Here is a 27,979-nt window from a genome sequence, read left to right as displayed (position 1 = left end):
AACTATAAATGGTTCAACTTCATTTGTGAGTTAATTCGGCTGGGGTAGGCTATGTTGTTGATGGGGACATTTAAAACTATAAATGGTTCAACTTCATTTGTGAGTTAATTCGGTTGGGTTAGGTTATGGGAGGTCGATGCGACATTTGAAATTGAAAATGGTTCACCTCCATGTGTGTGTGTGTTAAAAATATAGTTGATTAAGCTAAAATTGTCTCCTTGGACTGTAGTGGCGAAAAACGCAGTTCCGAGGACTAGTTGAGATTGTGGGGAATGCTGCATATTGGTTGAAGCAGAAGTCTCTCAAAGGGTTAACAGCAGCAGGCAAAATCAAAAGACAGACAGTGCTTCTCACTCAGGCTTTGAGATAACAGCAGCAGCCTGTAGTGTAATCGGATACCTTTCCTTTGAGTCAGTGAACACCAGCAAAGTTACGCTTTGAATTAATTAAAGGAAACCAGTGGGTTTCTCCACCTCTTTGATAAAAGTTATTATTTTCGAAAGCAATTGATTGAAATTGCCAGAATCTTAAGTTTTACTTACTTGAAATAATGTTTATCTCATTTTATCAGGAGATTAATAGAAACTGAAAGGAGGTCACGGACAGCACTTTTTAAAAAAAAGTGTAAATCTGGAGATGATAGTTGATTTTGCCAACACTTATGTGAATGTAAAAGAAAAAAAAAACTTGTTAAAAGAAAAATTGTTAAGATAAAGAAATAATTAAGTTGTAAATGTTATACAAGTTTGTGTTAAGCAAATTGTAAATTTAGTTCTGAGTTGAGATCAGAGCTAAGCTTGCAAGTTGCAGTAATTCAATTTGAATTTTCAAACATTTTTAAGTTTAAAAAAAAAAGCGCAAGTAGAGACAGGAAAGACGCGGGTCAAACAAGAGATGAGCTACGTAGTTCAATGGCTGGCCTTGAATTGACAGAAAAAGAAAAATTCAATAATTTGGAAAAGTCATTAAAAGTTCCGTCTGCACCTGTAGCAAGGTCTGCGCTCATTCCAGAACCACCAGAGTACAATAATATATACCCAGTCATTGCTCCCCAGATTCCAAATATGCCAGTAACTCAAGCCCTTTTGGGTGATAGTGTGGGTCCTGTTTTACCAACTTCACAACCGAAAGAGCAAAAGGAACTTTGTCCCACAAGCCCAGTTAGCTCTAGGACAAGATCTCCGACAGCGAGAGAGGGGCTTGACCCTCACCAGAAACAATTAAACATATCACCTAAGTCTCTCCAAACTAAGCAGAAACCACAAGGTTCGGGAACAAAGGAAGCTGAAACAGATTCTTTTGAAGAGAAAGAACTCACCCTAGTGACAGGGAGAGACGTTGAAGTCTTGGAACAACCAGGGGAAATAGCTAGAGTGCCCCCTGGTGACATTCGGAGACAGTTACCGATTAGGAAGATGCGAAACCCTGATGCAGTGACTGGGAGCGAACCCCACGATAGACGTTTACTTCCCATGGACACCCAGTGAGATGATGGCTATTATGTCTACAATCCCAGATAGAAAAAAATCTCCTGCTGCCTTCATGGATTCCTTGAGAACTACCATCTCAATTTATCAAGCTGATTTAAGGGACCTCTGGGCCCTAGTCCAGCAGATTTTAACCCCAGCAGAGTACCGCAATTATCTTAACCACCTGAATTATGCTAGTCATGCCGCACTTCAGCAGGCCTATGCGTTAGACGACGATAGAAGGACACAGATCCTGAATGCGTTGAATAGCACATTTCAAAGGCCCATAAATCTTTCTGTTATCTTAGACCTAAAACCGAAGAAGACTGAAGAGCCAGAGGAATTTCTGGAGCGTTTTAATGAAATCTACCGTGGGCAGTCAGGCGACTTGCTGTATCAAAATGGTCAGAATTCCCCTCAATATTGTGCTATGTTAATGCATTGCCTACCACCTTCTGTGGTTACTGCTGTGAAATGTAATAACATGAATTGGACAGAGAACGACCCTTCCCAGATGGCAAGGGCAGTCAGATGTTATTGGAAGGAGGGTGTAGGCCAAGAAGGAGGCTCAGTTACAAAGGTTAAGACTGAGTATGTAATGAAAAAGGATGATTGGCGATCCCAACAAGCGGCAGAAATGGTAGTTTACCAGCAGGAGCCCCAATATAGTGACTTTGGGTGGGTGGATCAGCGAAGAGGAGGATACCAAACCCACCCAAAGTGACCCTCACCCTCTTTTTATGGCCCACCGAACGAATCAACAGCTCTACAACCGCAGCCCCCTCTGAGGGGCCATTGGTCTACTGGAAGAGGAGGACGGGGCAGAAATAGAGGGAGCAATGCATGTTTTAATTGCGGCCGTGTAGATCACTGGCAACAGGAATGCCCCTTTAAAAGACAGGCAGTAGAAGGAGATTATCCGACCCAAAGGAGAGGGTACCCACCAAGGGGAGGACAGACGAGATACACTGACTTCTCCCAGGAAAACCCTTTCCCAACACAGGATTGACTAGCTAATTTAGCCATAAGGACTCTCCAATCGGACAGGGAACCTATTATCTCTCTGCAGATAGGAGATCAACATCACTCATTTGTAATCGACACCGGGGCAGCCATGTCTTCTGTGCAATCAGCACTTAAATTACCATTATCCGACCACACGCAGCAATTGTCAGGGTTCCAAGGACAGGTGTGTGAGTATCCTATTTCTGAACCTGTGACAGTCACTTACGAGAATAAGTCTGCAGAGCATCAGTTTGTAGTGACTACTGGATTGGACTGTAACTTGTTGGCCCGAGATTTACTGTGTATCTTCCAGCTACAGCTAGAATGCGGAGATGAGGGGGTAACGGTTACATCATGGAGGATGAGACAACAGTGCTATATTTCTATCACCCCCCAGTGGTGGACGTTAGACGTTGAACAGTCACTGCATCACGTTACCCTGGCCTATGACAGAACTGGACGAAACAGGGAGTTGGAGGACAAATACCGATCATTACTTGAGACTAATGGCCAGTCAAGGTTACAGCCACAGTCACGGGAAAAGAAGGTACAGCCAATTTTGGTACAATATCACCACATTTATGGCCACAGTCAGCTTCGGTAAGCCCTCATATTACACGTCAGGTCCATGACCAGTACCATGCCAGGGATATGGGGCGAATGGTCAGGAGGGCAGTGGATCATTCGGATCCAACAGAGTACGCACTTCAAGTCATGCCGGACGGCACTACCATAAAATATTTTGAGGTCCCTGAAACGATTAACACTCGACTGCAGCATCACAGGGGACATGATGTGTTGGAATATGTCAATCCACAGGTCTGGGCGGAATACCCATCACAAGTGAGAAAGACAAATGTTACACCTATTAAGGTGATGATTAAGGATCATGTAAAGCTACCTTCCATTCGACAATACCCCCTGAAATCTCAAGCTGCTCCATCAATAGATAAATTAATTCAAGAGCTGTTGAAACAGGGTATTTTGGTCCCTTGCCAATCAGAATGTAACACCCCCATACTTGCTGTGCCTAAACCAGCCAAACCAGACCAGTACCGATTAGTACAGGATTTACGTTTAATCAATGCCATCGCATAGCCGTTACATGCTCTCACCCTCCAACAGGATATTACGGTGTATAGCTCCCACTCGGTCATCGCACTACTGAGGCAACTGCAGACTCAGCATCTTACCGCAGCTCGTCAGAATAGGTATGAGATATACCTTTTGAACAATCCACGTCTGACATTTAACCACTGTACCACTATCAATCCAGCCTGTTTTCTTAGTGGTCCCCCTGTCCATGAAGACGCACCTGGCCACGACTGTTTAGCCTTGATTCAGGAAACTACCACAATAAGGGGCGATTTGAGTGACATTTCGTCAGAACAACCTGACATGATTATGTGTGGTCAAATATCCCACCGGGGTTTAGTTAATGACCTACTGCAGGCCCTCCTTATGCCCGCGCAGATTTCCGTTATTAAATGTGCTGCCCACACGAATGGTACAACCCCAGTTGACGTTGGTAATGAACGAGCAGATTGTGCAGCGCGAACAGCCGCGCAAATTCAGCAAGTGATGGTGCCTAAGATGTTAAGTCAGACTAAACGATCTACTATAAATATGTCTGCTTCTGACAAGTCAATGCCAACCATCCAAGACGTCATAAGATTACAGGAGGACGTTCCTGAGAGTGATAAACAAATGTGGAAACGGTTAGGTTGTACATATGATTCTGTTTCCTCTTTATGGACCACGCCTGCACATCAGACTTGTATGTCTGATGTGCTGGCTTTATGGGTCATTGAATGTGTACACTTTGCAACTCATTGTGGGGCTCGAGGGACTAGTGATTTGTTGCTGGACACTTGGTGGCACCCTAAAATGCAGGGGTTGGCCCAAAGTATCAGTAATCGGTGTTTGATTTGTCAGCAATATAACACCGGAAAAGGTATCCCTTGTGGGATGGGGCAAACCCCGTTGCCCAGTGGTCCCTTTGAGACGCTCCAAATGGATTACATTGAGTTGGAAAGGTGTCAATGTTATAAATATGTTTTGGTCATTGTGGATGTGTTCAGCAGATGGGTCGAGGCGTATCCGACTATCGATAATAAAGCTGCTACTGTGGTTAAAGTCTTGATGAGGGAAATCATTCCCCGGTACGGTATACCAGCTCAGTTAAGTTCTGATAATGGGCCTCATTTTATTGGACAAATTAACAAGGAGTTTTGCTCCCAGTTGGGCATACGCCAGCAGTTACACTGTGCGTACAGACCGCAGGCGGCCGGGTTGGTTGAGAGACACAATCAGACCCTCAAAACTAAATTGGCTAAATTAAGAGCAGACACGGGACTGACATGGCTTAAGTTGCTCCCCGTTGCCCTCTTCCAGCTGCGGGTTACACCTGCGAGACCGGCCCGGCTGTCTCCCGCCGAGATTCTTTATGGCAGGCCTCTTAGAACTCCCTGGAGCCTGCAGGTTCCCAGACTGGTTCAGTTTCATCAGATGACTGAAGGGATGACCACCTATGTTCTAGCCCTCACGCAAGTGCTCAAGGAACTCCATGGCCAGGTCCGCGCGGCTCACCAGTCATTGCCCCCAGTACCTAGCTCACTTTCAGTCCAGCCCGGTAGTTATGTCATTGTCAAAAATTGGACTAGGAAGGGGTCGGAGCTGCGATGGGATGGGCCCTTCCAAGTTCTCCTTACCACCCCCACAGCAGTTAAAGTGGAGGGGCGAAGTGCTTGGGTCCACCTACATCACTGTAAATTGAGTCCATCTCCACTACTGTAAAAGGTCGGATACTAACCTGCCTCCCTTCTCCAGTGCTATTTTACAGGTGTGGAGCATGATGGGGTGGCTACGCACCGTCTGTGTGATATTTGGCCTCACTTCGCTTGGCGTGTTATTGGCGATGGACATGGAAAAGGGGAATATTATGTATCTGTGTAGCCCCAACCAATCTACAAGGTTACATCACCTCTGCAAAGGTGATGTTCTTCGCTGCCCCCATATACGAGGACATGGTATCGACTCATGGAAGGTCATCAAAGTTAAGGAGAATGCAGGAGTCATGAAGCAGTTGCACCGGTCCCGGCGATGGGAAGGGAACATTATATGGACATTGCCTTGTTTTTGGAATACATGTAAATTCGATTTTGGATGTGTTAAGAGTGGTGCAATAAAGGTAAAATCAGGCTGTCAGAAGAGCGTAGGAAGAGGCTATGAGAAAGTGAAAGGGACTAGAGAGAGGATGGGGCGTATGAGAAGGGAAGTACAGCTAGAACGTAGGTTACCGGGAGATACACTTAAGTTAGTTAAAGGCCAAACTGAGGAAAACCCAGGTAGTAAACCTTGGGAGCCCTCGGGGCAATAACCAAGGAGTTGTCTCAGCTATGGTTGTTTGCAATGCAGAACCGGTATGCTCTTGACTATCTTCTGGCCCGTGAGGGTGGGGTATGCGCCATAGTGCAGGGCAAGTGTATCATGGGAGTTCCAAGACTTGACCGCTAACATCACTAAATTTATGGATCACATACGGGATCACTTGGACGGGATGCAGGATCCTGGCTCTTGGGGTAACTGGGGATTTGGAGGTTGGAAGGACTGGTTGATAAATATGGCCATGTATCTAGTGGTAGCTATCGGCTGCATCTTTGTGGGCCTGGCCATCCTTAAATGTGTGATGGGTAGAATGCGGGGTGCACTGGATCAGATCAAAGCCCCCAAAAAATTTAACTGTTAAAATCCATGAGGGTGCAGCAGATGAGGGGGGGCTAAGCCAGGAATTGGAAATGCAGCGACGGATCTTTTTAGATGGGGAACCGTAGCTATAGATTGGATAGTCCGGTTATCATGGAATGATAAAAGGAGGGAATGACGAATGTGAGATAAAATAGTTACTTTAGAGATATTAGTTAATGTAATGTAGAAATAAGCCACTTTGATTCTGGTTAGTTCAGAGACAAAGGATGTTAGACCGCATGGGGAAAGCAGGAAGAGGTGTGTCTACGAGAGTGATGCTGGATTGATAGGGGCCAGAGGAAGGGATTGGAAGTGAGCCAATCAGAATAGATCAAACAGGTCAGGAGGGATATAGGCTGACCTATGGGCGTCGAGTATGTGAAACTTGATACCATTTAAATTGATTTGCAGAGATCCCTTTGTCTCTTTGTTCATTCGCTTTCTGGGATGTAGGAGACTGGATGTCTCTTATGTTTCTGTGAAATGAATCAAGCTTGCAAGCTGAATAAAATCATTAATGTTATACCTGCAAATCCATCTCGACTTTTATTGAGGCCAGACTGACGGATAAAGAAATTTGGGATTCAACAACCACTAGTAACTGGACTCCAGTCTGAACACTTCCCATCAACCACCACCTTTGTCTTCTTCCAGCTAGCCAATTTCTGATCCAAACTGCTAAATCTCCCCGAATCCCATGCTTCCGTATTTTCTGCAGTAGCCTACCGTGGGGAACCTTATCAAACGCTTTACTGAAATCCATATACACCACATCAACTGCTTTACCCTCATCCACCTGTTTGGTCACCTTCTCAAAGAACTCCTTTCCAGATGATTATACACCCGATCTCTTATAAACCTTGCCAGGATTTTGCCCACAACAGAAGTAAGGTTCACTGGTCGATAGTTACCAGGGTTGTCTCTATTCCCCTTCTTGAACAAGGGGACAACATTTGCTATCCTCCAGTCTTCTGGCACTATTCCTGTAGACAAAGATAACTTAAAGATCAACACCAAAGGCTCAGCAATCTCCTCCCTAGCTTCCCAGAGAATCCTAGGATAAATCCCATCCGGCCCAGGGGACTTATCTATTTTCACACTTTCCAGAATTGTTAACACCTCCTCCTTATGAACCTCAAGCCCTTCTAGTCTAGTAACAGTGTTGCTGTATCTGTACAGGATGTTAGTTAGACCACATCTGGAGTAATGTGCACAATTTTGGTCTGCTTACTTAAGAAAGGATATTAATTACATTAGAAGCAATAAAAAGGTTCATTTGATGGCGGCATGTGGTGCAGTGGTTAGCACTGGGACTGCGGCTCTGAGGACCCGGGTTCGAATCCCAGCCCTGGGTCACTGTCCGTGTGGAGTTCGCACATTCTCCCCATGTCTGCGTGGGTTTCACCCCCACAACCCAAAGATGTGCAGGTTAAGCGGATTGGCTACGGTAAATTGCCCCTTAATTGAAAAAAAATAATAATTGGGTACTCTAAATTTATATTTTAAAAAAAGAAGGTTCATTTGCATGATTCCTGGGGTGAATGGGTTATCGTGTGGAAATATTGAGCAGGTTGGAGCTTAGAAGCATGAGAGGGGATCTTATTGAAACATAGAAGAGCCTGAGGGGACTTGATAGAGTGGATGCTGAGAAGATATTTTTCCGTGAGGGTGAGCCTACAACAGGACAGTTTAAAAATGAGAAATGTTTTCTAAGAGGGTTATTAGTCTGTGAAATTCTCCTCCCAGAGAGGAGTGGGGCTGGGTTGTTGAATATATCCAAAGCTGAATTAAACAGATTTTGATCGACAAGCAAGTCCAGTTGAGGGCACAATCAGATCAGCCACAATCTTATGGAGTGGTTGTGCAGGTTAGAGAAGTTGAATGGCCTACCTGTGCTCCTACTTCTGGTGTTCTTGTTAGAAGCCCGAGAAACACATGGAGGCACAGTTAAATCACAAAACCCATGTTAAAGTTGCTCTTACTGAGATATGAATATACTGAATTAACAACCTGCCTCTCCTGGCACAGTAATGGAGTGTAGGTTGGAGCTGGTTTTCTGATGTCAATTTCAGTGATTTCAACAATCCTCCCCCCAACACACCCACTCTTGAAAGTTAACATTGCCGAGATTCAGAGACAAGTGGCTCAATTTTGTCCCTGTGTAAGTGAATGGGTTTTGAGTGAGTTAAAATCTCACCCAGAGTCAGAGATTTAGATTATCAACTTAAAGCCATTAATGAAACATTAACAAATAAACCCTCCCACCCTCCCGCAAGGGGAAGAGTCAGCCACACATGCACATTTAAACAGGCTTAAAATAGAGGATTTCAATGCAGGGAGGTTCCGATGAGATAGGGACTGAAGTCTAGCCCAGAAAAAGTAGATAAATGTCTGCTAAGGCTCCTAAAGTGATACAAGATTAAGCTGCACTGCTTGCTAATATCAATTTAAACAGAAAGTGGAACAAGAGTGGAGATTTTACTTCCCTCTGCTACTGGTATGAGGAAGGGGAAGGATTTCATGCTCAGTGGACATACCGGCCTAAAAGAAAGGGTTCACATTTATTTAGCACCTTTCACAATCTCAGGGTGTCCAAAGCAAGTGCAGCCAATTAAGAACTTTTGAGATATAGTAAGAAGTCTTCCAATACCAGGTTAAAGTCCAACAGGTTTGTTTCAAATCACTAGCTTTCGGAGCATTGCTCCTGCTGAGGAAGGAGCAGTGCTTCGAAAGCTAGTGATTCGAAACAAACCTGTTGGACTTTAATCTGGTGTTGTAAGACTTCTTACTGTGCTCACCCCAGTCCAACGCCAGCATTTCCACATTTTGAGATATAGTCACTGTTGTAATGCAAGAGAAGTGGCACCCATTTTGTACACACCAAAAGCAAAGAGAAAATCTATTTTGGTGATATTAGTTTGAGGTTACATATTGACCAGGATTCTGCTCTTCCAAAAGTACCATGGGATTTATTACATACAACTGAGGGGGCAGAAAGGGTTTAACATCTCATATGAAAGGCAGCTCATCAGACCCCTGATTAAAGTTGTCAATATTTTATGGGAAACATATAGGATAGACAGCGAGAATTAATTTCCATTGGTTCGGGAGTTTAGAACTAGGAGGCATAGTCTAAAATTTAGAACCCTTTTGGGAGTGAAATTGGGAAGTGTTTCTATGCATAAAACAAAACTTGGAACGCGCCTCTTCAAATGGCAATTAATGCTAGGCCAATTGCAAATTTCAAATCTAAGATTTATAAACCTTTTTTAGTCAAAGGGTTTAAAGGCTATGGGGCAACGGCAGGTGTATCGAGTTAGGTCGCAAATCAGGTATGATCTCACTGAATTGTGGAACAGTTTGAATGACTAAATGTTGCTATGACTGTGCAGCACTCCCTCAGTACCACACTGGAGTGTTAGCCAAGATTATGGGCTCAGGTTTCTAGAATGGAACTCAAATTCACACCTGACAGGGATTCTAGCGCTTCCCAAAAAGCCATACACTGCTCAGCATTGACACCTTTCACCAGTATGATAATTTCAAGCCTCAATAATAATAGACAGCTCTGATGATCATTAGAGTGAATCCACGACTACAAGAGCCTTGCTGTTAAGGTTAAGATTGGAGCTACTTATTGGAGCTACTCGGTAACAAGCTTGTTCTCCATAGGAACATTATTCAGCCCTTGAGCCTGCTCCACCATTCCATTAAATCACTGCTGATCTGGATCTACTCACTTTGTTTCTATAGCACTTGCCTAGAGAAAACTCACCAATCTCAAATTTTCAACGTAGTCCCAATCTCAACAGCCTTTTGGGAGTGTTCCAGATTTTCATGACCCTATTCATGGAAAATTGCTTCCTGACATCATCTCTGAACAGCCTCGCTCTAAATTTAAAGTTGTGCTTGCTTTGGACTCCTCCAGAGGGAAACGTATGCCTCTCGACACCCTATCAAATCTTGTAATCATCTTAAATGCTTCAATTAATTACCTTTAGTTTTTCAATCTCAGGGAAGAATACATCTACTTTATTTCACAAATGAAAACTTTTACATCTTCCAATCTACATCTATGCCAGTATTTGTAATCCACCTGAGCCATTTTTTAACCACCTATAGTTTTAAAGCCTGCAGCACAGAAGCAAACGCAAGTCAAATCTGTTCGCAGTTCTTTGGAGTGGCATGTTCATCTGTCATCATTCTGCATAACTTTTATGTATTGAGAAACAATAGATAAGTATCAGGTCAACAGATTGGTCGGACTCATAGGAGCCTTGGAATTATTAGATGAAAAAAGATCCATGTAATTCATCTGTCATCCTGGAAATGATATTGGAGTTGTTGACTAATTATTGTAATCAATCTCTATCAAAATGTCTACAACAGACCCAGACATGAAGCGAGGAAACCCCAGAGCTGGATAGCTTTGGCAACAATAAATCCAAAGCCCTCTGTTCCACCCAAACAGACTACACTCTACACACCATGTTGCAAATTACTCAGCTACTGATATTTTTCCAGCTTACCATATCAACACTGTTGAAATTAACAGTCAATAGTGTTGGGGGAATGGGGTAAGGAAAAACAGGTTGCTATAAAATTGAAGCATTAGATAGCTATTCAAGTGGGGCATTAGTTCACAGTAGGTCATTTATAAGGAGGGTAGAGAGGGAGAGGTTTTAGAGTGTTATAATATAACCTCCTTCATATATATTGACACCGACCCTTCTCTAGGCAATTAGATGATACTGTGGTGTATAACGTGGAGGGGAGCTGGGAGGCAGTGGTGACCTCGCTACCAGCTTCTAAGTGGTAGCGGTCACTGGATTGGGAACTGCTATAGAAGCTGTCACAACACCTTGTACACAGCACACACTGAAGCCATCTCCCCATGACTTTCAATTGCATTACCGTCAATCCCCCCATCAACATTCAGGGAGAAGTCTTACAACACCAGGTTAAAGTCCAACAGGTTTGTTTCAAACACTAGCTTTCGGAGTACTGCTCCTTACTCGGGTGAGGAAGGAGCAGTCACTTGCGGGTTTTCCTCATTCACCTGAGGAAGGAGCAGTGCTCCGGAAGCTAGTGATTTGAAACAAATCTGTTGGACTTTAACCTGGTGTTGTAAGACTTCTTACTGTGCTCACCCCAGTCCAACACCGGCATCTCCACATCATAACATTCGGAGTTATCATTCATCAGAAATACCAGTTGCAAGAAAGGATCAAAGGTTGGGAAATATGTGGCAAGTTACCCATCTCCCAACTTCTCAAATCTGTCCACCATCTATAACGAGCAAGTCAGGAATGTGCTAGAATATTCCCCACTTGACTCAATGCCTTGCCTTTTGCACTCGCATGCTGAACTCTGCCACCATTGAAGATGGGGGTGTTCTTGGAGGCTGCCCCTCCAGTTAGTTGTTCCACGACAACAATCAATAGGATTCAGAAGTTTGATTGGATTCTTTGGTTGTGGGATCTGCTATTTAGCATGTATGTAAACCAAGTTACAGCTTCACCAGGTTGGCACCTCATTTTTAGGTATTCATGGTGCTGCTCCTGGCATATTTCCCCTCACTCCTCATTGAACCAGGTAGATTCCCTTGCTTGAAGGTGAAAATGGAATCAGGAATATGCCAGACCAACAGATGGATGTGGAATATAATCCTGCTGCTGCGGGGGTCCAGGGCATCTGGATGCCCAACTTTAGGCAGTGAGATCTGTTCTGAATCTATGCCATTTAGAACAGAGGTAGCATAACATAACACAACGGAGGGCATCCTCATGAAGAGATGCACCTGCAGCAAGTCTATTGATGAGGATGAGGCCAAATAGGTTTCGCCCACCACCTGCCACAAGCCCAGTCAGCTAGTTATGCCAACTCAGTATGAAGTGGTGCTATCAAACCCTCCTTGGTGATGGACACTGTCCCCACCCAGAGTACCCTTGAAGTCCTTCGAATGGTGTTTAATATGGGTCAGTACATATTATCAGCTGAGGGAGGGCAGTAAGTGGCAATCAGTAGGTTATTTTCTTACCCATATTGGACCTGATGCCAAAAGACATCATGGGGTCCTGACCCCCCAAAACCTGTATACCACAGGGCGCAAATGAGGAGTGTAATGGAATACTCTCCACTTGTCTGGATGAGTGCAGCTCCAACAACACTCAAGAAGCTCAACACCATCCAGGATAACGCATCTCACCTAATTGGCACCTCAACCACCAACCTAGATTTTCACTCCCTCCAGCACTGATGCACAGTGGCAACAGTGTGTACTATATACAAGATGCACTGCAGAAATATACACAATATGGGGCAGCACCGTGGTTAGCACAGTTGCTTCACCACTCCAGGGTCCCAGGATTGATTTACGGCTTGGGTTACTGTCTGTGCGTTCTCCCAGTGTCTGCGCGGGTTTCCTCCGGGTGCTCTGGTTTCCTCCCACAAGTCCCGAAAGACGTGCTGGTAGGTGAATTGGACATTCTGAATTCTCCCTCTGTGCACCTGAACAGGCGCTGGAATGTGGCGACTAGGGGCTTTTCACAGTAACTTCATTGCAGTTTTCGTGTAAGCCTACTTGTGACAATAAAGATTATTAAAATTCACCAGGCTCTTTTGACAGCAGATTCCAAACCTCTATTACCTAGAAGGCCAAAGACAGTAAAGTGAATGAGAACACCACCAACAGAAAGATTCCCTCCAAACCACACATCATCCTGACTTGGCACAAAATCACCATTCCTTCACTGCCATGGAGTCAAAATCCAGGAACACCCTTGCCAGCAGCACTGTATATTACAAAAAGTGTTAATGTTGATGACTCCCAAGGCCACTCCCTCCCTTACCACTATGCTGCCACCTCTTCCAAGGCTGCCCCTATGGTGCAACAGGACATACCCAGGGATGGTGTGGAGACGTCTGGGACATTGGCTGTAAGATAAGATTTGGTGAGTATAACTGCAGCAGGCTGTTGCTCGACTAGTCTGTGGGACACCTCTTCTAATTCTGGCACAAGTTCCAGACGTAGTGAGGAGAACTATGTAGAGCCAACTTGAGCGAGAGGTTTTGGAGTGTCTTGAGGATATGAAGCACCATATAAATATTACATTTCTGTTAAGAGGGAGTAAATCAATTCATTGTGACAAACTCTCAAGCACGCAATGGTAGATTGTCACCTAGGGGCATGCAAGAACTGGCACAAAAGGGCAGACACCTCTCTGTTAATAATTTAGTAGTCCTGAGCCGGAGAGGTGAAATATTAATGAAGAATCAAAAATGATACAAGCAAAAGGATCAAAATAATCAAAGCACTAAGGTGGTGAAATTCAAAGCGGATTTCTCTTACCATAATTTTTCCATCAAAATTATTGACAGGAGGAATTTAACACCTTTGGGTTGCATTAGTCTGATATTGTAAAAGTGCAGAAAGATTCAAGAAATACATTGTTGGCAGATGATCACTGTGCTACAGAGCAGATCAATACTGAATTAGGTTAATTCTGCCACTGCGCAGTAACATGATCACAATATTGGTGGGATGATTAAGCTTCCTTTCACTTTTATCTTCTGCTCTTTGTATCTGAAAGTTATGGTGCTGGATATTGAACTATATTTGCAGCTGCATCTTACTTTAATATTCATGAAACTGAAATAGAGGGGCTGAAGTTTCTCAGCGAGACCAGTAGTGTTTGTTGAGAGATACTTCAGGACCGTGTCAAAAGTCAACTGTGGTTACGTTGGTCCCATTCTCACCTTAGTCAGAAGGTAGCGGGTTCAAGTATCACTCCAAAGCTCAATACATAGCCGAGGTTGACATGCCCAATGCAATGCTGATGAGACAATGATCCACAGCCCCATCTGCCCTCTCAGGTGGCTGTAAAAGAATTTCTTGGTGCTATTCAAAGAGCAGGGACGTTCTTGTTCACCTTGCCAATATTTATCCCTCACTTGTTATTATCACATTGCTGTTTGTAGGACAAATCCCAGTTGATTTTAATGTTTCTCACTCCTAATGGTTAAAAAAAGGCATCATTGACCATTACAGAACAGAAAGTTGCCATCTGACCCATTGTGCCTGTGCAAGCTCTTTAAAATGTTGTCTAATTTAGTCCCACTCCTATCATAATCCTGATGTGGACAGCATTGAGAGTCACAATCAGGGGCGAAGTTCTCCGGAAACGGCGCGATGTCCGCCGACTGGCGCCCAAAACGGCGCAAATCAGACAGGCATCGCGCCGCCCCAAAGGTGCGGAATGCTCCGCATCTTTGGGGGCCGAGCCCCAACCTTGAGGGGCTAGGTCGGCGCCGGACGAATTTCCGCCCTGCCAGCTGGCGGAAAAGGCCTTTGGTGCCCCGCCAGCTGGCGCGGGAATGACATCTCCGGGCGGCGCATGCACGGGAGCGTCAGCGGCCGCTCACGGTATCCCCGCGCCTGCGCAGTGGAGGGAGTCTCTTCCGCCTCCGCCATGGTGGAGACCGTGGCGGAAGGGAAAGAGTGCCCCCACGGCACAGGCCCGCCCGCGGATCGGTGGGCCCCGATCGCGGGCCAGGCCACCGTGGGGGCACCCCCCGGGGCCAGATCGCCCCGCGCCCCCCCCAGGACCCCGGAGCCCACCCGCGCCGCCTTGTCCCGCCGGTAAGGTAGGTGGTTTAATTTACGCCGGCGGGACAGGCATTTTAGCGGCGGGACTTCGGCCCATTCGGGACATGGAATCGAGCGGGGGGGGGGGCCCGCCAACCGTCGCGGCGCGATTCCCGCCCCCGCTGAATATCTGGTGCCGGAGACTTCGGCAACCGGCAGGGGCGGGATTCACGCCAGCCCCCGGCGATTCTCCGACCCAGCGGGGGGGGGGGGGGGGGTCGGAGAATCTCGCTCCAGGTCTCTTACAAATGCTGTTCTACAATTAGCCACCAGATGGCACAAGAGCAGCTCAGACTGCAGCACTAATTCTAGAAACACATGACCATTCTGTCATTTAGTGAGATCACAGCTGAACAACTACCTAACTCCATAAACTCACCGTTGCCTCATATCCTTTTTTAAGAATATTTTTATTAAGGCATTTGTATATACATTGAACACAACCAAAATCAGAAAAAGAACAAACAGGAAATCTCATAACAAATAAATACCACCCTACCTTCCCTGCTCTCTCCCTCCTCTCTTCCCTCCCCCCCCCCCCCCCCAAACTCAGTTGGCATCTCAGCCGTCCTGGAAGAAGTTGATAAACGGCTTCCACCTCCGGGCGAACCCATCCACTGATCCTCTCAAGGCGAACTTGATTTTTCCAGCCTAAAGAATTCTGACAGGTCGCTCACACCCCCCCCCACAGCTTTGGCGACCCCGGGTCCCTCCACTCCAACAAGATCCATTTCTGGGCTACCAGAGAGGCCTCTCTCACCTCCTGGACTCCCGGGCCTTCCGACACTCTGAATGTCACCACTTTTGGACTTGGGGCCACCTTCACTTTCAGCACCTCGAACCCCTGTCAGAATCCCTTCAGCTTCAGACACGCCCAAAACATGTGAACATGGTTCGCAGGCTTCCACGTGCACCGTCCACACCTATTATCCACCCCCTCAAAGAACCTGCTCATCCTGGACACTGCCTTATGCGCCCTATGCACTACCTTGAATTGAATAAGGCTTAGCACATGAGGAAGATGCATTCACTCTCCTCAAAGCCTCCTCCCACAACCCAGCCTCCATTCCCCCCCCCCCCCCCCCCCAATTCCTCCTCCCACTTCCGTTAATTTCTACTATCAGGGCTCCCTCCCAGTCCATTAACTCCTTGTAAATCTCAGACACCTTACCCTCAGATCAGGAAGGGATGACACCTGCTTCCTCACATAATCCCACAGCTGTAAGTACTGGAACTCATTCCCACTGGGCAGCTCATACTCCTCTTCCACTTCCTCTAAACTCTAAAAACTGCCCCCCCCACAAATAGGTCCCTAAACCGCTTGATCCCTGCCTGCTGCCACTCTCGAAACCCCCTGTCCAAATCCCCCTCGGTGCAAATCTATGACTCCCGCAGATTGGTGCCCAAACTGGGGTATCACAATAGTAGTGGTTAGCACAGTTGCTTCACAGCTCCAGGGTCCCAGGTCTCTTACAAATGCTGTTCTACAATTAGCCACCAGATGGCACAAGAGCAGCTCAGACTGCTGGGTCACTGTCTGTGTGTAGTCTGCACGTTCTCCCCGTGTCTGCGTGGGTTTCCTCCGGGTGCTCCGGTTTCCTCCCACAGTCCAAAGATGTGCAGGTTAGGTGGATTTGCCACGCTAAACTGCCTTTAGTGTCCAAAAATGTTATGTGGGGCTACTGGGTTACAGGGATACTTGGCCGGCAAGGCAGAGGCGCCATCAACAAGCTTGAGTGCTTACAAGAGTCCGTCTCCATCCGCTCCCATACCGACCACTTCCCCACTTCCTAACCATGCCTATATTCACTGCCCAGTAATAATTCATTATAATTGACTAGGCAAGCCCCCCCGCCACGTTCCAACAGCACCTTCTTCACCTGTGGATAATTCTCTGACCACACAAATCCCAAAATAGAGGGTAATTTTCCTGAAAAAGGACTTTGGAATGAAGATCGTGAGGTTCTGGAATACAAATAAAAACCACGGGAGTACCGTCATTTTCAGGGTCTGCACCCGCCCTGGCAGTGACAATGGGAGCATGCCCCACCTCTTAAAATTTCCCTTCATCTGTTCCACCAACAGCGCTAAATTCAATTGATGTAGTTGTTCCCATCCCCGTGCCACCTGGATGCACAGATACCTAAAGCTTGCCCCCACCGCTTTAAACGGCAGCTTGCCCACCTCCTCTCCTGCCCCTTGTCTAGATCGGAACGACCTCACACTTCCCCATGTTTAACTTGCATTCGGAAAACCGGCCAAATTCCTCTAAGATGTTCATGATTCCCCCAATACCCCCCAGTGGATCCGATATATAAAGCAGCAGATCGTCCGCCAATAGCAAGACCCTGTGCTCTACCCTGTCCCCACACTATTCCTTTCCAACTCCTTGACACTGTAAGCTGTTTTGCCAGTGGCTCTACTGCCAAGGCAAAAAGAAACGGCGAGAGTGGGCAACCCTGCCTTGTCCTACGATGTAGTCCGAAATACACCAAACTCACCAGATTCGTCCTTACAATCGCTACCGGCACCCTATACAGCAACCAGACCCAGTCCACAAACCTCTGCCCGAACCCAAACTGCCCCAGTACCTCCCACAAATATTCCCATTCTACCCGATCAAACGCCTTCTCCGCGTCCATAGCGACCGCCACCTCCACATTCTGTCCCTCCAGGGCAACATTATCACGTTTAATAATCACCGAACTTTAGCCGACAGATGCCTCCCCTTTACAAACCCCTTCTGATTCTCTCCCATCATCTTCGGCACATAATCCTCAATCTGCGAGGCCAAGATCTTTGGCAGTAGTTTGGCATCCACATTCAGCAGCGATATCGGGCGATAGGACCCACACTGCTCCGAGACCACAACTGCCCCGAGTTGAACAACCCCGCCAGCAGAGTCTTATCCACCACAAAGTAATCAAACTGTGATTACACCCTGTGCACACTCGGCCTTCCAAAACCCCCCCCCCCCCCCCCCCCCCCCCCCCGCCCAAGCGCTCCATGAACTCCTTTAGCTCCTTGACACCCTCCCCGACCGTCCAATCCCGGCTCAATGACTGTATTAAAGTGCCGTCCCCCCCCCCGTAATCAACCTGTGCGAGTTCACGTCTGGATCTTCCCCAACACCCGCCTCATGAATTCAACATCATCCCAATATGGGGCATAAACGTTCACGAAGACCACTGGCATCCCCTCTAATTTCCCACTCAACATCACAAACCTTTGTCCCCGAATCTACTACTATATTCCGCACCTCAAAAGCTACCAGCTTATTTATCAGCACTGCCACCCTCCACGTCTTCATGTCTAATCCTGAATGGAAGACTTCCCCTACCCACCCTTTCATTAGCCTAGTCTGGTCCCCGATTTTCAAATGCGATTCTTTGCAAAAGGTCACATACGCCTTCAAGTTTCTCAGATGTGTGAACATGTGCAACTCTTTCACTGGCCCATTCAGCCCCCTCGCATTCCGTGTGACCAACCTTTCCAGGGGGTAACCCATCCCCGTCCCCCTCCCTGCCAGTCAACCATAGCCTTCTTTGGGCCAGCCCCAAGCAAGCGTCACGCGACCCTCCAGACCCGCCCTCGGATGTCCACCGTCCCAACTCTCTTCTTACCACTTACTCAACAGCCTCACCTTTGTCAGCAATCCCCCACTCCGCCCCACCCTCCCCGAAATAAACAACAATCCCATCCTCCTATAACACGAACCACCTGCTCACCCCCCCGCCACTGTGATCCCGTTAACTAGCCCGCCCAGCTGGCCTGGCAGCCCCTGCCCATGGCGCCAACCATCCTACCCCCTAATGATTTCCACCCCTCCTCCCCACCCCCGCTTGCACACTTCCATAATGCAAACAGCAAAATAAGAAAAAGGCTACATGCTCCCCGTGTCTGCGTGGGTTTTACTCCCACAAGCCAAAGATGTGCAGGTTAGGCGGATTGGCCACACTAAATTGCCCCTTAATTGGAAAACAAATTGGGTACTCTAAATTTATTTTAAAATATAAAAAAATGTTTTAAAGGTGCACTCACCCTCCACGTTCCTTCAGCATCCCACCACCCAACCTCACAAAAACAAACCTTCAAAGAAGACCGGTTCTCCCCTGACCATCACCCCCCCAAAAAATAGAACCAAAAGGCAGAGAAAACTAACATCTCCTCACACGTCCTCCAAAGTTCAATGTCATCCCCCTCCGGCCAGTTCATAGTCTCTCAAAAACTCCATTGCCCCCTCTGGTGTCCCAAAATAATGCTCATTGCCGTAGTAGGTCACCCAGAGGCGGGCCGGGTACAGCATCCCGAACTTCACCCCCTTCTTAAAGAGGGCAGCCTTGACTCAGTTGAACCCGTGTCTCCTCTTAGCCAGTTCCGCACCCAGGTCTTGCTATACCCGGAGCTCGTTACCCTCCCAGGTACATCTCTTCATCTGCCTGGCCCACAGCAAGATCTTCTGCTTATCTAGGAATTGATGGACCCTCACCACCATCGCCCTCGATGGCTCATTCGCTTGCGGTTTCCTCATCAACGCCCTATGCGCCTGGTCGACCACCAGAAGCCGGTCAAAGGCCCCCACCCCCATCAGCTGCTCCAGCATTTTGGTTACATATGAGCCAGCATCCGCTCCCTCAATGTCCTCCGGCATCCCAACAATTCTTAAATTTTGTCTCCGGAAGCAGTTCTCCAGATCATAGAATCTACAATGCAGAAGGAGGCCATTCAGCCCATTGAGTCTGCACCGGCAATTGGAAAGAGCACCCTAAGACCATACCTCCACCCTGTACCCACACCTCCACTCTATCCCCGTAACCCCACCTAACTTTTTTTTTGGACACTAAGGGCAATTTAGCAAAGCCAATCTACCTAACCTGCACATTTTCGACTGTGGGAGGAAACCGGAGCACCCGGAGGAAACCCACGAAGACACGGGGAGAGCGTGCAAACTCCACACAGACAGTGACCCAAGCCGGGAAAGGACCTGGGACCCTGGAGCTGTGAAGCAACAGTGCTAACCACTGTTTCCGCTTTCCACTTTATCCTTGAACTGCTTCTGGGTCATCTGCAACAACCCAATCTCAGCCACCAACAAGGTAAGCTGCTCCTCGGGCTCCCCGACCGACTCCTCCACTTTCTGAATCACCTGGCTCTGGGTCTCCAGCCTCTGCCCTACCTGGTTGATCCCTACTTTCAGTGGATTTACCACCTTCGCCAGGTCCTCCTGAGCCTCCTTTCTCTGCTGGCTAAACTTCTCGTTCAGAAATGCCACCAGCTGCTCCGTCGACCATTGGGCTGGTAGGGCCGGCCCTTTACCCTCCACCATCTTCCTCTGTGTCGCACAAAGAGTTTCTTGCTCTTGCAGTTCCTTCCTTCCAGACCCATTTCTAGTTTGTGGATCCATCCACCGATCTCACCAGTGGAGTAGAACTTTCCTCCACCACCTCTCCACCAAAACATCCGCCCAGCAACCAGGGAAAATGACCAAAAAAAACGCATCGAGCGGGAGCTGCCAAATGTGCGACCACTCACTCCGTGGCCACCCACGGAAGTCTGCCTCATATCATTTAATCCCTTTGGTTAACAAAAAGCCATCAATTTCAGATTTAAAGTAATAATTGATCAGATTTAAAGTAATAATTGCATTTGCAGAACAATTCTAAGTGTTTCCTTATTTCACTCCTGAAAGGTCCAGCTCTAATTTTTAGACAATGTCCCGTCATCTCAGCTTACTTCAGAAAATAAGAACTCATCACAGAATCCCTACAGTGCAGAAGGAGGCCATTCGGCCCATCGGGTCAGCACCGGCACTTGGAAAGAGCACCCTACTTAAGCCCATGCCTCCACTCCACCCGCATAACCCAGTAACCCCACTTAACCTTTTCGACACTAAGGGGCAATTTGCCATGGTCAATCCACCTAGCCAGCATATCTTTGGACTATGGGAGGAAAGCAGAGCACCCGGAGGAAACCCACACAGACATGGGGAGAAAGTGCAAACTCCATGCACAGTCACCAGAGGCTGGAATTGAACCTGGGTCCCTGGAGCTGTGAACAGCAGTGCAATAATATATTAGCATGAAGAGGATTGGTTATCCAACAGGAAACAGAGTCAGGATATTCAGGTTGGCAAATAATAGGATGTCATAGGCATCTGGGCTGGGAGCTCATCTACTTACAATATATGTTAATGACTTGGTTGAAGGGACAGACTGTATCGCAGCCTTAAAAATAGGTAGGAAGCCTCTCTGTACAATAAAGTAAATTAGCGCAGGCAAGAAAAATGTAATGGATACACACAACTGTTTATAAACAAGAGAAAAGCCAATAAAAATATTTTTTTTAAAAATAGGTAGGAAAGCAAGTTGTGAGCAGAACACAGAATCTGCAAAGGGATTTTGATAGGTTAAGTGAATGGGCAAAAAATTGCCAGATGGAGTAGAAGGTGAAAAATGTGAGGTTGTCCACTTAGGTGGACGAATAGAAAAGCAGATTATATAAATGGAGAGAAACTGCAGAACTCTGTGCTACAGAGGGTTCTGGGTGACTGGTACACGAAGCAGAAATGTTAGCATGCAGGTTCAGCAAATAATTATTGTAAGGGGACTGGAGTATTAAACTAGGGAGGTATGTTACAACCAAACAGTACATTGGTGAGACCATACAGAGAGGAGGGATTTAACTTGGTCGAAGGCGCTTCAGAGAAGGTTCACGAGGTTGATGCCCAGGATGTAGGGGTTGTCTTATGAGGAAAGGCTGAGCAGGTTGGTCCTATACTCACTGGAGTTTAGAAGAGTGGGAGGTGATCTTATTGAAACATTAGATTCTCAGGGGACATGACAAGGTATATGCTGAGAAAATGTTTAATCTTGTGGGGTATCTAGAACGAGTGAGCGCAGTTTCAGAACCATTTAAGGAAAGCTTTAAGACAGAGCCAAGGAGGAATTTCTTCTCTTAAAGGGTTGTGAATCTTTGATAGTCTCTACCCCAAACAACAATGGAGGCTGGATCATCAAATATATTCAAGTCTAAGATGGATTGTTGATTGACAAGTGAGTCGAGGGTTATGGAGGACAGGCAGGAAAATGGAGCTGAGGCCACAGGCACCAGACACTACCTTATTTATGATGGAGGAGGTTGAGGATTTGAGTGCCTTACTCATGTTCCTATTTCTTACTCTATGTTCTAACAGCCTATTCTGAGAGGGTTTACCATACACTCTGGAAGTCCATATGAACAACATCTAGTTGTCCACTAATTTAATCACCTCTTCAAAAAGTTCAATCAGGCTTTGCAAATCCATGCTGGTTCTCTCTGATCAACTGAAAATTTTCAAGATGCTCAGTCGCCCTATGGACTCCAGCAGTTTGCCAACAACAAATGTTAGGCTAACTGGTCTATAATTCCCCGATTTGCCACTCTCACCTCTCGAACAGCAGAGTTGCATGCAATCTTCCAATCTAAAGGGACAATTTCCGAGTCAAGGTAACTTTTGAAAATTGTAGTTCGAATACCAGGAGTAGGGAGATTGACCTCCCATTTCCTACTTTGTGATCAGTGTTAAGATCAGGAACCCACGGAATATAGGAACGCCAACATGCTGAACATTCCAGCACGGAATAGAGCACCAGAATTCGCACATTATTGTCATCAGAAAGCTTTATCTAAAGTCACAAAGGTATCGACAGAAGTTAGGTGATATTGCCGTTGCCTCTATGTCAGAACATTGTAGATTCAAATCCCAGCCCATAACTTTGGCTGACATTCCAGCACGGCACTATTGAAGATTCTGTCTTGTGACTGAGGCGTTAAACCAAGACCCTGACTGTCCTCTCAGGTGGGCATAAAATAGCCCATTTTGAAGAAGAGGACTGGAGTTTTCCCATGTGCCTTCCCTCAGCCAACATCTAAAAATTGATTATCTGACCATTCTCACTTTTGAGGAGCTTGCCGTGTACAAATTCACAGTCCGGTTTCCTACATTAGAACAGTGACTATGGGGTAGCATGGTGGCACAGTGGTTAGCACAGCTGCCTCACGGCGCCGAGGTCCCAGGTTCGATCCCTGTTCTGGGTCACTGTCCATGTGGAGTTTGCACATTCTGCCCGTGTGCCCGTGTTTGAGTGAGTTTCGCCCCCACAACCCAAAGATGTGCAGGGTAGGTGGATTGGCCACGCTAAATTGCCCCTTAATTGGAAAAAATGAATTTGGGTACTCTAAATTTAAAAAAAAGAACAGTGATTACACTTCAACAATGTTTCATTGGCTGAAAGGCATTTGGGGATATACGGAGGATGTGAAAAACACTCTTTAAATGCAAGTCTTCCTTTGTTAAAGGAAGTGAAGCATACCCCAATCCTTCACTAGATTGTTCGACATGTACAGTACTCGAAGCTTCCTCATGGCATGAATTCCTTTAAGCTTCTCGATCAAGTTATACGAAATCCACAACTCTTCCAGCGTTTCCCCCACAGCCTCCTGCAGAAAGTAAAACTGATTACAGCACCAAATCTTTAGAGTCCCTCTGTACCACTAATTTGACATACAGCACAGGATTTGTGGATTAAACTCAAAAGGATTTGAAAGTCAGATTGAGCAACAGGCAGGTGGACATGCCATTGCATTATTGGAGCTAATTAGCAAGCCAGAATCAGTAAAACCCAGTGAACAGGTACAGAAAAATCATTAAAAAGACTAATGGAATATTAGCCTTTATCTCAAGAAGGCTGGAACACAGAGGAGTGGAAGTTATGTTACAGCTGCAGAGCTCTGGTTAGATGGGGGATCTGGAGTAAGTTCTGGGCACTGGATCTCTGGAAGAAAATACTGATCTGGGCAGTATAGATTCACCAGAATGATACAAATTATGATTAGATTGACTAGGCTCGTAGCCTCCCCAAGTATAGAAAAAATATATATGGGGTTGTAGTATTATAGGTATTACGGTACCTGATAGGCTAAAGCACCATTGGTGGAAACTGTATGCTTTCTATTGGCTAGAGTGTACAATAGTCCGCCCTCATAGGCGGAGTATAAGAGCCTGTGCCGCCCCAGCAGCCCTCATTCTGTACCTGAGCTGCTGGGGAAACATCTAGCTTATTAAAGCCTTCAGTTGGACTACAACCTCGCTTTAGTGGTCATTGATCGTGCATCAATTTAATAAGCTAGAATTTTAAGAAGAAAGGATGGAGCTCCGAATCAAGCCGGAGTGTCTGCAACTTAGCCCCCACGCGGCGAACTCAGCGGCAATCTTTAAGCACTGGCTGGCGTGCTTTAAAGTCTATCTCAAGACGGCCAAAAACACACCCACGGGAAAGCAGAAACTGCCTGCACTCAAGGGTGAGCCCGGAAATTTACACCCTCATCGAGGAAGCGGAAGACTTCGATGCAGCAATCGAGCTGCTAAAAGGACACTATATTCGCCCGGTACACCAGGTCTACGCCCGGCACCTGCTTGCAACAAGGCGACAAACCCCTGGGGAATCGCTGGAGGAATTCTACCGCGCACTCCTGGTGCTGGGAAGAAGCTGCGGCTGCCTGCAAGTTTAGGCGAGCGAACACAAGGAACTCTTAGTCCGGGACGCTTTCGTGGCAGGTATGCTTTCGTCACAAATTCGCCAGCGCCTGTTAGAGAAGGACACCCTGGGTCTCAGGGAGGCACGGGCCCTTCCAGGCTCCCTGGACGTGGCCTCCAGGAACCCCCCCGCCTACGTTCCCGACCGCGCGGCAGCCCCCTGGGCAGGGTGGAACCCCGCCACGTCCGACCCCGAGACTTCCCCCATTCCCCCACAGGCCTGCGCTGCAAGGCGGCCTCGCAACCCCAATGGGCCCCGCTGCTACTTTTGCGGGCAGGCCAAGCACCCCGCCAGCGCTGCCCGGCCCACGCATCCACCTGCAAGGGATGCGGCAAAAAGGGCCATTTTGTGGCGTATGTCAGGCCCGAGCAGTGGCCGCGGTCTCCAGCGGCGAATGCGGACCACAACCACAAATTTCTCCACGGGCCCCATGCGGTCAGCGGTTGTCGCCACCTCCATATCCCAGGGCCACGTGCGGACCCCGGGCGCCGCCATCTTGTTCCGCGGACGCCTCGTTGGAGGGATGGGCGCCGCCATTTTGTGCACCCCCGGCCATGTGCGACCAATGGGAGACGCCATCTTGGATGAATCAGGACACCAGCTCGGCCGACCACACACTGCCCAAACAGAACTCTCAACTACTGCGATTGGCCTCGGTGACCCTGGATCAGTCTCGACCTCGAACACTCTCAACCGCTACGACGACCGTTTTCATCAGCGGGCACGAGACGTCCTGCCTAATCTACTCTGGGAGCACGGAGAGCTTCATACACCCAGACACGGTAAGGCGCTGTTCCCTTCTCAACCACCCTGTTAATCAAAAAATCTCACTGGCCTCCGATTCCCAGTCAGTGGAGATAAAGGGGTTTTGTGTAGCAAACCTCACAGTCCAGGGAAGGGAGTTCAAAAATTTCCGTCTCTACGTCCTTCCCCACCTATCCGCGGCCATACTCCTGGGTTTAGACTTCCAGTGTAACCTTCAAAGTCTGACCTTCCAATTCAGCGGCCCTATACCCCCCCTTACTGTCTGCTGCCTCGCGACCCTTAAGGCTGACCCGCCTTCCCTGTTTGCGAACCTCACCCCGGATTTCAAGCCCGTCGCCACCAGGAGCAGACGCTACAGTGCCCAGGAACGGATCTTTATTAGGTCAGAGGTCCAAAGGCTACTGAGGGAAGGGGTCATTGAAGCCAGTAACAGCCCCTGGAGAGCTCAAGTAGTGGTGGTAAAGACCGGGGAGAAGCATAGGATGGTCATCGACTACAGTCAGACCATCAACAGGTTTACGCAGCTGGACGCGTACCCTCTCTCGCGCATATCCGACCTGGTAAACAGGATCGCGCATTATAAGGTCTTCTCCACGGTGGATCTCAAGTCCGCCTACCACCAGCTCCCCATCCGCACTAGTGACCGCAAATACACTGCCTTCGAGGCAGACGGGCGGCTCTATCACTTCTTAAGGGTTCCCTTTGGTGTCACCAACGAGGTCTCGGTCTTCCAGCACGAGATGGACCAAATGGTTGACCGGTACGGTTTTCGGGCAACATTCCCGTATCTCGATAATGTCACCATCTGCGGCCACGACACCAACCTCCAAAAATTTCTCCAGACCGCTAAAATCCTTAACCTCACATACAGTAAGAATAAATGCGTATTTAGCACTGACCATCTAGCCATTCTCGGCTACGTAGTGCAAAATAGAGTGAAAGGCCCAGACCCTGAACGCATGCATCCCCTTATGGAGTTCCCCCTCCCTCACTGCCCCAAGGCCCTGAAACGCTGCCTAGGGTTTTTTAGCTACTACGCCCAGTGGGTCCCCAACTATGTGGACAAGGCCCGTCCCCTGATCCAATCCACAGCTTTTCCCCTGTCGATAGAGGCCCGCCAGGCCTTCAGCCGCATCAAAGCAGATATTGCAACGGCCACGATGCATGCCAGACGAGTCCCTCCCCTTCCAGGTCGAGAGCGATGCATCAAACGTAGCTCCGGCGGCCACCCTCAATCAAGTGGGCAGACCCGTGGCCTTCTTCTCCCGTACCCTCCATGCTTCCGAAATCCGCCACTCCTCAGTCGAAAAGGAGGCCCAGGCTATAGTGCGACATTGGAGGCATTACCTGGCCGGCAGGAGATTCGCTCTCCTCACTGACCAACGGTCGGTTGCTTTCATGTTCGATAATGCACAGCGGGGCAAGATAAAAAACGACAAGATCTTGCGGTGGAGGAGCAAACTCTCCACCTACAACTACGAGATCTTGTATCGTCCCGGGAACCTAAACAAGCCTCCTGACGCCCTGACCCGTGGCACATGTGCCACCGCACAAGTGGACCTCCTCCGAGCCCTCCACGAGGACCTCTGCCACGCGGGGGTCACTCGCTTTTTCCATTTCGTCAAGACCCGAAACCTGCCCTACTCCATCGAGGAGGTCAGGACTGACCAAGGACTGCCAAATTTGCGCGGAGTGCAAACCGCACTTCTACCAGCCAGAGAGAGCGCATCTGATAAAGGCTTCCTGTCCCTTTGAACGCCTCAGCATGGACTTCAAAGGCCCCCTCCCCTCCACCGACCGCAACACGTACTTCCTGAACGTGATTGACGAGTACTCCCGGTTCCCATTTGCCATCCCCTGCCCAGACATGACAGCAACCACCGTCATCAAGGCCCTCCATAACATCTTTACGCTGTTCGGGTTCCCCGCATACATACACAGTGATAGGGGGTCCTCCTTTATGAGCGACGAACTGCGTCAATTCCTGCTCAGCAAGGGCATCTCCTCGAGCAGGACGACCAGTTACAACCCCCGGGGTAACGGACAGGTAGAGAGGGAGAACGGAACGGTCTGGAAGACCGTACTACTGGCCCTACGGTCCAGGAACCTCCTAGTCTCCCGCTGGCAAGAAGTCCTCCCGGATGCCCTGCACTCCATCCGGTCACTACTCTGTACGACCACCAATCAGACACCTCACGATCGTCTCCTTGTCTTCCCTAGGAAGTCCTCCTCTGGGCCCTCGCTCCCAACCTGACTGGCAGCTCCCGGACCCATCCTGCTCCGAAAACACGTGCGGGCGCACAAGTCGGACCCGTTGGTCGAGAGGGTCCAATTGCTCCATGCTAACCCCCAGTACGCCTACGTGGCGTACACTGACGGCTGACAAGATATGGTCTCCCTACGGAACCTGGCGCCCGCCGGAACTCCACGCACATTCTCGCCACCAGTCCCACCCTCCCCTCCACCGCAGCACCTTACAGGAGGATCGGTCCTTCCGCCGCCCCTGTCTAGGCCCCCCCCCACCCACTGACGCCCCCCGCAGACGCTCCCTTCCCAGGTCAGCCGTTTTCCCCACCAGCGCCTTCTAGGGGTGACAAAGCTGCCATGGAGATCGAAGCCACGCTCCCGGAGTCACAGACACCCGAGCCTCCACCGGAGTCACCACCGAGGCTCCGACGATCACAGAGGACGACCAGGGCTTCATTTTAACTGTAATCTGTAAATATAAACCATCAAATGTACATAGCTACCAGACTTGTAAATAGTTACTA

At 48.0% G+C, this 27,979-nt stretch overlaps 1 protein-coding gene across 1 annotated transcript in view; it reads right to left on the bottom strand.

Moving 5' to 3' along the window:
* Window positions 1-27,979, bottom strand: part of dnal1 (dynein, axonemal, light chain 1) — a 64,414-nt gene that overhangs the window by 24,131 nt on the left and 12,304 nt on the right. Inside the window, exon 6 of the mRNA XM_072487394.1 lies at window positions 23,220-23,346. Coding sequence (XP_072343495.1) covers window positions 23,220-23,346 — 127 coding nt within the window. The remainder of the gene's footprint in view (window positions 1-23,219; window positions 23,347-27,979) is intronic.

Source organism: Scyliorhinus torazame, chromosome 2, assembly GCF_047496885.1.
Source record: "Scyliorhinus torazame isolate Kashiwa2021f chromosome 2, sScyTor2.1, whole genome shotgun sequence".
Taxonomy (NCBI): Eukaryota; Metazoa; Chordata; class Chondrichthyes; order Carcharhiniformes; family Scyliorhinidae; genus Scyliorhinus; species Scyliorhinus torazame.
This window is presented reverse-complemented; position numbering and strand designations above follow the sequence as displayed.